The 9,436-nt window shown below is 43.1% G+C and overlaps 1 protein-coding gene across 2 annotated transcripts; it reads left to right on the plus strand.

Moving 5' to 3' along the window:
- Positions 1–1,764: 1,764 nt before the first annotated feature.
- LOC100272397 (Guanylate-binding family protein) lies at positions 1,765–9,414 on the plus strand. 2 transcript variants are annotated; one of them, XM_008668241.3, is made up of 17 exons: positions 1,765–2,209; positions 3,910–4,012; positions 4,132–4,201; positions 4,287–4,325; positions 4,432–4,549; positions 4,634–4,691; positions 4,763–4,827; positions 4,917–4,935; positions 5,015–5,075; positions 5,667–5,726; positions 5,817–5,836; positions 5,935–6,000; positions 6,498–6,665; positions 6,752–7,009; positions 7,235–7,447; positions 8,281–8,552; positions 8,789–9,414. In XM_008668241.3, the coding sequence occupies exons 1-17, from the start codon at positions 2,094–2,096 to the stop codon at positions 8,931–8,933; spliced, it is 1,851 nt and encodes a 616-aa protein (XP_008666463.1). In that variant the 5' UTR covers positions 1,765–2,093; the 3' UTR covers positions 8,934–9,414. The 2 variants fall into 2 exon arrangements, with proteins under 2 accessions (XP_008666463.1, NP_001346542.1); NM_001359613.1 differs by having other exon boundaries at positions 1,891–2,209; positions 4,929–4,935; positions 8,789–9,260.
- Positions 9,415–9,436: the final 22 nt, after the last annotated feature.

A 9,436-nucleotide genomic window follows, 5' to 3' on the forward strand; every position in this document is an offset into this window, starting at 1 on the left:
CTCGGCCTTGGAGGGTGGTCTCCACCTCGCCCGACCCCACGGCTCGGCCTCGAGAGGAATCGCGTCCTCGCCCGACCCCGGCCTCGGCCTTAGGAGGAGTCTCCGCCTCGCCCGACCTTAGGCTCGGACCGACCGCGCCACGGGGGATACATCATTACCCTACCCCTAGCTAGCTCAGGCTACGGGGGAACAAGACCGGCGTCCCATCTAGGCTCGCCCCGGTAACAAGTAATGATGGCTCCCCGCGTGCGTCCATGACGACGGTGGTTCTCAGCCCCCTACGGAAGCAAGGAGACGTCAGCAAGGTCCCAGCAGCCCCGACAGTTGTGCTTCTACAGGGCTCAAGCGCTCCTCCGATGGCCACGATACCGCGTACACAGGGCTCTAGCACCTCTCCGACAGCCACGTTAGCATGTACACAGGGCTCAGGCACCTCTCTGCCGAACACGTTAGCGCATAGCTACACCCCCATTGTACACCTGGACCCTCTCTTTGCATCTATAAAAGGAAGATCCAGGGCCTTCATGCAAGAGGGTCGCGCGGGAGAAGGAGCTAACGAACATGCTCACTCTCTCTCTCTCTCTCTCGCGAACGCTTGTAACCCCTACTGCAAGCACACCCCCGTGGCGCGGGGCAACACGAGCCGCGTTTTCCCCCTTGTGTTCCGTCTCGCGCCAACCCATCTGGGCTGGGACGCGCAGCGACAAATTTACTCGTCGGTCCAAGGACCCCCCGGGGTCGAAACGCCGACAAAACCATAACCCAATTGACGGTACTACTCAAATTGTTGGGTGGCCTGGGTACTGCAAAACAAGATGCCATGGATGACATACAGGAGCAGGTAGAAAATGTTAGCTACTTTGCCAAGATGGTAAAAGAGCACATATATGTTACTAACCATTTAATCCTTGGCTGCATACTGCATGTCTGCAAAATTATGCATTAAAACTACAATGAACATATTTTTCCTTGGGAGTGCAAGGGAGTAGATATGTTAGTGACACATTAGATTTGTCTACTTACAAATAAGATATCATCAGGCATGTGAATTACTGAGGAACGAACAACATGCGTGTTTACTTACAATTTGTAAATCTGCAGTAATTCACTATGTAAAAGAAAGGTAGCGGGTCAAGTAAATATAGCCTTCCTAAATTTATCAAATCAGTGAGAAATACTTAATGCAAAATCATATTAATGGTTTCGAGGGAATCGCTGGACGTCTACTTTAGACTCTTATAGAGTAGTAGAAATTATATGTTAATTAGATTTTTTTTGTAATAAATTATTATTAGTTTGAACCACAAACCAGCTGCAGCGAGCTGAACTGAGCTTGCTTGCTCTGTTCACAAGCCACAAAAATATGGTCGACTCAAGCTTTTTGAATGTCAAATCGATCCGAGCCAAGGTGCTCCGAGCCCGAACCAGCACGTGAGTTGGAGCTTTTTTCCAGCCACGACGGAGACGCTCGAAGTCTGGAAGCATCGCCAGCAACTATAACAGCACCAGATGCTCTGTTTCTATTGGTCTTTCAATCACCGCCACGTGGGCCCTGCTAACGTGTCCGCTCTTCCATCCCCAGGAATAACGCATACACACGTTTCCAGGTCGTGGCTCCCACACAATGCCCAGTCAGCCAGTCCCCGTCAAATCCCACTGCCATGCGGGCCCACGGAGCCATTAAGTCGACGCCATTAGCAACGTTATTAATAGTAGTAGACGCTATAATAAAGCGCTAAACAATTGCCCGCTTAAAATACGGAAGCGGGCTTCTCGCGGCACGCACGCATCACCCTCGCTGCCCCGTGCTCCCCCGAATTTTTTTCCTCTCCCCTTCCGAGTTCCGACCTCGTCGCCCCGCGGCTCCAGCTCTTCCCGTTCATTCCCTCGCGCCGAAGCAACTCCGGAATCCGCCTGCGCGCCAAAACCCTAGCCCCAGATCCCGCGCCGCGCCGCGCCGCCCGGTGCCCAGTCGGCGGCGCCCGCGCCGGCCATTGCCGCTCGCCGCATTGGGGGCGCTTACGGCGTCTCCTCCGCTCCCGAAGCAGAGATCTGGGCCGAGGAGACCTGGTTGTTCGTGGGCGGTGCAGGGGATGGGGCGCGGGCGGTGGGCCTCGGGGATCCGCGCGGCGGCGCTGGTCCTGCTCGCGGTCGCGGCTGCCGCCGGAGCCGCCGCGGGGGATCCTGATCCCGACGAGCTCGAGCGCGCGTAAGTGTACCTCGGCTCTGCTCCGCGTATCCGTATGGCTGGTCGGTGCTGTGGCGCCATTCCCGCTGCCTCGTTGCTTTTGGCGGGGGACGTCGAACCGAATTTCGCGTTGGATGGCGCGAATGTCTCGTTGCGTCTGTAGCGCGCATTGCCCGTGCGTTGACTGGTGGAAGCATGCGCCGTCCCGGCCGTGCATGCCACGCGATGATGAGGTGTTGTGGCGTAAAGGAGCTAAAGCGCTCTGCTTCACCGCTTACCCGTACTTCTGTTGCAGTTTCGGACAATTCTGGTTTAATTTATCATCTCAGTTCCGCCGTCTCTTGTATGATTGTATCGTGTGTCATGAGTTTCTCATGCCACGCGTGTGTGAAGGCAGTAGACAAGTTTGGTGGGATGTCGAGGAATGACAGGTGGTTGGTACTTGATAGCTTGCATATGGAGAAGGCCAAGAGGAAGTATGTTTTATGGCACGAGTGCAGATTTGGTGCCCAAGGGGGTTGGTGCCCTCCTTGGCTAAAATACCATGTTGCAATGTTTCAAAAATCACCACAAAAACCATGTACAGTTAAATATAGCCGCAACAATTCAGTTTGAAATTCATCTGAGATGTCAGGAAACAAAATGGACAAGTAACCAACCTTGCACTGTTCATCAAGTGTTGACACTTGTGTTTTTTAAATCTCAGCATCAAAGATGAATTTCAATCTGGCTACACTTAAATTTAGATGTACTACATACATGGTTTTTGAAACATTGTAACATGATACTTTAGTTCTTTAGTTAACGAGGTGCCATATGATTTTCCTTTATGGCATTTTGTCAGTGAATTACTTATGCCGTGGCACAATTGTTTCTGCTTTCAAGCAGTGTTGAAATTTGGATTAGTTTGACTGGCATATGCAGATTGGGTGTTCTATTCTTTGGGGGATGTTGCTGTTTGAATATTTTTGGGTGCTTTTACGGAAACTAGTAATTTGAATAGCTTCAAACATTGCTAAGTTCCAAGACTTTAGTTAAATGAACGCCCATTTGTCATATATGAATAATGAGTATGCTATCCAAAGTATATGCTTGCTGCTTGCTTTGTAGGATCTAGTAAAAGTTGCTGGTAGAATTCCTTTTCCTTCTTTTTTTTGACTTTTGCAAATTTTGTGTGAAGTTTGTCTAAGCTTGTGCCCCCCTCTCCCGCGCACACACATTTTACAGAAGCTGGTTATTTTTTTGTTTCTTCCTCAAGATTTCTAAATGTTAATAACTCAGTACTCTCTCCATTCCAAATTATAAGATGTTTTGACCTTTCTAGATTCCTACCTTTTACTATGCACAACTTAGATATACACTATGTCTAGATATATATTAAAAGCAATGTATTTAGAAAAGCCAAAGCGTCTCATATTTTGTTATGGAGGGAGTGCCTTCCTCTATTGAATGAATACTGGCACTGAATATATAAGACCTCACTGCACACTGATATATGTGGTATTCAGCCATCGAGTGAGACTGCTTGCTTCTGTCCTGTCATGAAATCTGGCTTCTAGAAAAAAAGACGCAGTTGTCTCTTACTATTTTTATGAACTTTTGATTTGAAATATCTGATATCCATGTTTGTTATTCATGCTTCTCAAGGTAGCATTTAATGGGGCATATGATGGAAGATAATTGTGAGTCTACCATCAACTATTGACTGTATGCACCTACAGGTTTCCAATAGTGGAGCCAGACCACGGGCACACAAAACTTCGTCTCTCAGAACAAGGTCTAGAAGCAATTCGAAGGATTGAAACTCCTATTGCTGTTGTTGGTGTAAGTTTGAACTTGGTAGTTCCAAAGATTTGTATTTTGTTTGTCATTCTAGTATTTTACATTACTGAACATGACCAACCATGATTTGACACCTCAATGACCACCTGCTGTTAACCCAGGTCATTGGTCCATATCGATCTGGAAAATCTTTTCTCCTCAACCAGCTTCTCTCCTTATCTTGTGATAAAGGTAATTAGATGTTGTTTCTGATATTATAAAAAAAAGGATTTGCTAGTTTGCATACTAGATCTATTTGAGAATGTTGGCAATGCAGGTTTTGGAGTTGGTCATATGCGAGATACTAAAACTAAAGGTTGGGTTGTTTCCTGATGTTCCAGAACTTCGTTTCTTTGTTAATTGTCTTTTTTCTTAATAGAGCTTATTAATAATTTATTACAATTTTTCCTATTATATTGCAGGTATTTGGATTTGGGGTACTCCTGTTGAGATGGATGTTGATGGTTCCAAAGTTTCTGTCATTTATCTAGACACTGAAGGATTTGAAAGTGTTGGGAAATCAAATGTGTATGATGATAGGTTTGTGGCTAGAAAAGAGCTCATTCTGATTTACTTTTTCTAGGATGGATAATTAACTATTAGAATGTTCTCTTTCTTTGGTAGGATATTTGCTTTGGCAACTGTCCTAAGTTCGGTGCTTATCTACAACCTTCCTGAGACGGTGCCCCCCCCTCCCACCTTCTCTCCCCTCAATGGCTGTCGCTTGGTTAATTTCATTGTGGGCCATTGCAGGTACGTGAAGCTGATATATCTAGGCTTTCATTTGCCATTGAAATTGCTGAAGAATTCTATGGAAGGTTTGTTCATTTTTCGTGCCTTTCTGTTTGGTTATAATCATTTTGATCTGGAAAACTAACATTTATTCTTTTTTTGTTATATGCTGCATGTTTGTGAGCAGAGTGAAGGTAACACTGCATTTGCGTGACTTATAAGCCTGCAATAGGAACATGGATAGTTTTTTAATGGAAATGCTTGTTTCTTCAGGGGCAAGATGTTGCTTTTGAGCCAGCAAAGCTTCTCTGGCTTATCCAGAGGGATTTCCTCCGTAAGTTGCTTCAAGAATGGTTCTCCATATTATGATTTTAAACAGTTCCATTTTGTTTGAGAATGCAAAATGTCAACCTTTGGACTGACACCCTTTATGAATTTTTCTGCAATATGCACAGCATGTAATCTTAACCACATAGAATAGCATGTAATCAATTCATTTGGGCATCAATATGCGTTTACGTGTCCTAGGTGTCTGTTGGAAAAGACTTGTGAAAGCTACTGCTACTATATCCAAACTTTGATGTACTTCTAGACTTCTAGTGTTTAACTATTTGTTACTTGTTAGAGTATGTTGCACTAACTTAACCCACAGTGGCTTGCTAAATCAATGGGCTTATTAGTCAATAACTGCTGCTTGTTACACTATATTGATACTTGTTATTTGTAGTTTCTACCGTATTATAGTGTTTAATTATGTGTAGATTAAATACATCATAACATGATGTTTTTGTTCAAAATATAAGTTCTTATTTCATTGGAGTTGTGCCCTTATTCCCTATCACTCTCTTATAATTGGTGAGCTATATTTACCTGTGCTTAATACAAAAAAAATCACTAAGAGTGGTCACTTTGACATTGGAAACAGAAGGAAAATCTGTTCAACAAATGGTCAATGAAGCCCTTCAACGGGTGCCTAATGATAATGGTCAGCTCAAACAACATGACTATTTCTAATTTTGTGTTATTTGAGCATCTATTAGAAAGGTCTCACTCTTTTTTGTATTTATTTCTGCAGGTGACAAATATATTGATGAGGTGTAGTTTGTGTATGAAATTGAAATCTAGTAATATACACTTTTGAACCAAAAGTTGTTAGTTCTAAGCTCTGTTACAAATTCTTTCTGTATTTTTAGGTCAATCAAATACGAGATTCGTTGGCAGTTATGGGGAACAACAGCACTGCTTTTAGCTTGCCTCAGGTGCATCTCTGATAATTTGCTTGCAACATCTAGCTTGCAGTTATTTAATTTATCTTTGACTGCTCAACAGAACATTATATTTGGTTGTGTAATTGCGAAATGGCCTCTAGCCGAGTTGGTTAGGTGGTCTGAGTAGCACTCCTCAGTTCCTGGGTTCGACTCCTTGTGAGAGCGAATTTTATGTTGTGATTAAAAAATCACCTTGTCTATACCACGCCAAAGCACAGGTCTACGGCCCGGTTCCGACCGTGGTCGTTTCTCATATGGGCTACGGTGCCGCTGTGTATGGGTGGGGGCAGGGGTTCGGGGGGTTTTCTCGATCTGCATGAGGTCTTAATATAATGCCTGTGGGCTGTCTTACCCCCCGCAGGTCGAGTTTTTTTTATGTAGTTATGTAATTGCTACAATTTATCCTGTACTGTACCGATCAATGTTCATGCTTCTGCGTTGTGCTTTGTAACCTGCAAACCATATGAACACTGATTTTGTTTATACAGCCGCATCTTCAAAGAACAAAATTATGTGATATGGAGGACAAAGAACTTGAACCCTTATATGTAAAACGGCGGGAGCAATTAAAGCAGCTTGTTTCGTCTATTGTAAAACCAAAAATTGTGCAGGGCAGAACTCTAAATGGGAAGGACTTTGTGTCTTTCTTGCAGCAGGTAAAATACTTAATGATGTGGTTGCTGATATGTATCCGATCAGTTAGAATTATTAGTAACTTTTCCTCCTGTCTCCTGTGTTTCAGATTCTTGAGGCTTTGAATAAAGGCGAAATTCCATCAACAGGGTCTCTAGTTGAAATTTTTAACAAAGCCATTCTTGATCGCTGTCTGAAGGCGTACAGGGAGAAAATGGATGGCTTAGGCTTACCAGTACCGGTAGACAAACTGCAGAAACTTCATGAGATGGCAAATGGTGATGCTAGAATTCTCTTTGATAAGCAGCACTTTGGCAAACATCATGCTGCTCAGTCAGCTCTCAAGCTTGAAGATGATATTAAAAAGGTTAATATTTTTTATTCTTTTTGAATGGTCACTACTACAAGTTGAATTTTTTGTCGCATGTTGTGAATAATGTTTTGGTATCCTATATCCTTGCTGTAGCTCCTGTCTTTCTTTCCGTTGGTTTTGGAACGCCATTGAAACTCTGTCATCTCTTACATGCCTTCAACTCAACTTATACCTGTAGAAGATAATAAGTTTTACATACTTACAGGATGTACTTTGTAGGTGTACAGAAACTTACTTCTAGCTAATGAATATCAATCGTCAAAGCTGTGTGAAGCTCGCTTTTCTGAGTGTGAAGATAAGATGGATCACCTTCAAGTCTTGAAACTTCCTTCGATGGCAAAATTCAATGCAGGCTTTACTCACTGCAACCAAAGTTTCGTAAAGGAATGCGTTGGACCTGCAAAAGAAAGCTATGAACGTAGAATGTCAAAGGTTTGCCTGTTAATTCTGAATACAGTTGTCATGTCAGTTACCAAAGGTTTGCCTGTTATTATGCATTTGCAGCCTAGTTTCCAACGACAAACCAGCCTACTTTTATTCTTATTTTTGGTTGCTGTCATCTTAAATTTCGTTTCATTTCATCTGTCTACAACTCCACATGATGAAATTCAGTTACTTCTATATTGGTAGCAAATTTTCCCCTGTAGATTGATAGATTTGTTTTGGTACCTGATGACACTATGTTGTGAACTGCGATGCACTCGCAAGATAGTCATGGTACTCAGCCCTCCCGTAGGAGGCCCTAAGAGTAAACCAGATCTATTCTTCTTGCCTATCCCTACTAACTCCCTGTCCCTCCTTATGTAGAGAGGTAACCCTAACTTAATAGCTAAGCAACATAACAAACCCTATCTGACAGCACTGTTCACGCGCCAATGGCCTAGTTTCACACAGCTACAGTAACCGCAATGTTCACGTGCTAAGCAACATAATACTACAGTAACCACGCGTGAACAGTGCCGCGGCTAACATAACCCTAATGGGCTTAAGGCCCATAACACACTAAGATATATTTTTACCTGTAATTTTCAAAATAAACATATAAGCTAGTAAAAGATGCGCAAGCAGTAACATAATAAGAACCACGTTTAGACTTTAGTGTGGAAGGAGGGAACCCGTGCTGTAGTTATCCTGTGCATTGATATCTTCTATGGTATTGCGATTTCTACTCAAGTATGTGCTCTGTTTGGTTGCTTTTACTCTTTAAAACTTGTTGTGATTTGCATGGAGCCATGGACTAAGCTCCAGTTTGATGCTGTGTTTAGATGCTTGCCAAGTCTCGTGCTCTTTTCATCAAGGAGTACAATAACAAGCTTTTCAATTGGTTGGTGACCTTCTCTTTGGTCATGGTGGTCATCGGGCGCTTTGTCATCAAGTTCTTCCTACTTGAAATCGCCGCTTGGGTGATGTTCATCTTCCTAGAGACGTACACGAGAATGTTCTGGTCAGCGGAATCGCTGTACTATAATCCAGCTTGGCACATCATTGTTTCTTCCTGGGAAACCATCGTGTACAGCCCAATTCTTGATCTGGACAGGTAGTCTCCTTGCTCCTAACTGTATATATTGGCATGCTACTCTGTCTGACTAAAGCCCTGTTTAGAAGCATCCAGATTTTAAGAAACTGGTTTATATATAAATTGGGGTGGTTTTAAACATACCAGTTTATAACCCAGTTTATAGAAATTAGATTCTCAGTTTTTTAAAAACCAAGAAGCTAGCATCTCCTAACTAAAAGATAAAAACTGGGTCTAACATGTAATTCTTTGCACAGATGGGCCGTCCCAATTGTCATAATGCTATTATTTGGGGTTCTTTACTGGAGATGCTTCGGTGGTAGAAGGAAGCGGGGAAGGGGTTCGCTCCTCCCATTGTACAAGAATTCTTATAACTCGAGTCGTCGCTCGAGATCAGACTAGTTATACACGCAATGTTGAAGTTATTTTCTTTTAAAGAATGGTACAAAATATCTGCCTGTAGAAGAGGCTAAACTGCCGAATGTGGATCATCTGCAAGTGCTTTTGGATGGGCATGTTTTGAATTTTGATGGTGCCCTGCCAATGTATCTCCAATTCTTTTTGGTGGATGAAGAGAGGCGGTGAAGCTGCTAGTATGGGGGCGGGGCACCTGCACAAAGCCTCTGTTGTAATTCGTACCGGGGTACTTTTTGTGTAGCTAGGTTATCCTTACATGTCACGGTCCCAATTGATTGATTATTGTTTACGTCCACTGCAATTTTTTTTGGCAAGAATTTTGTTTTTTAACGTCATAGATAGAAGGTAGCTGTTAGAGCGTGTACCGTGTCAATCATATGTTAAAAGTTATAATCTGGTGGTGGAATTTGGAAACGTTCCTTGTTTATACTGTTGTTATACAGTTTATATCCACATATATGCTATACTTCTGGCTAGGAGCTGTGTTG

The sequence above is a fragment of the Zea mays genome, chromosome 1, assembly GCF_902167145.1.
Source record: "Zea mays cultivar B73 chromosome 1, Zm-B73-REFERENCE-NAM-5.0, whole genome shotgun sequence".
NCBI lineage: Eukaryota > Viridiplantae > Streptophyta > Magnoliopsida > Poales > Poaceae > Zea > Zea mays.

Coding starts and splice junctions, on each gene's coding strand:
- LOC100272397 (XM_008668241.3), top strand. CDS start 2,094: ATGGGGCGCGGGCGGTGGGCCTCGGGGATCCGCGCGGCGGCGCTGGTC. Junction 5,076..5,666: donor TATCCAGAGGGATTTCCTCC/GTAAGTTGCTTC, acceptor CATTGGAAACAG/AAGGAAAATCTGTTCAACAA. Junction 7,010..7,234: donor TTGAAGATGATATTAAAAAG/GTTAATATTTTT, acceptor TGTACTTTGTAG/GTGTACAGAAACTTACTTCT.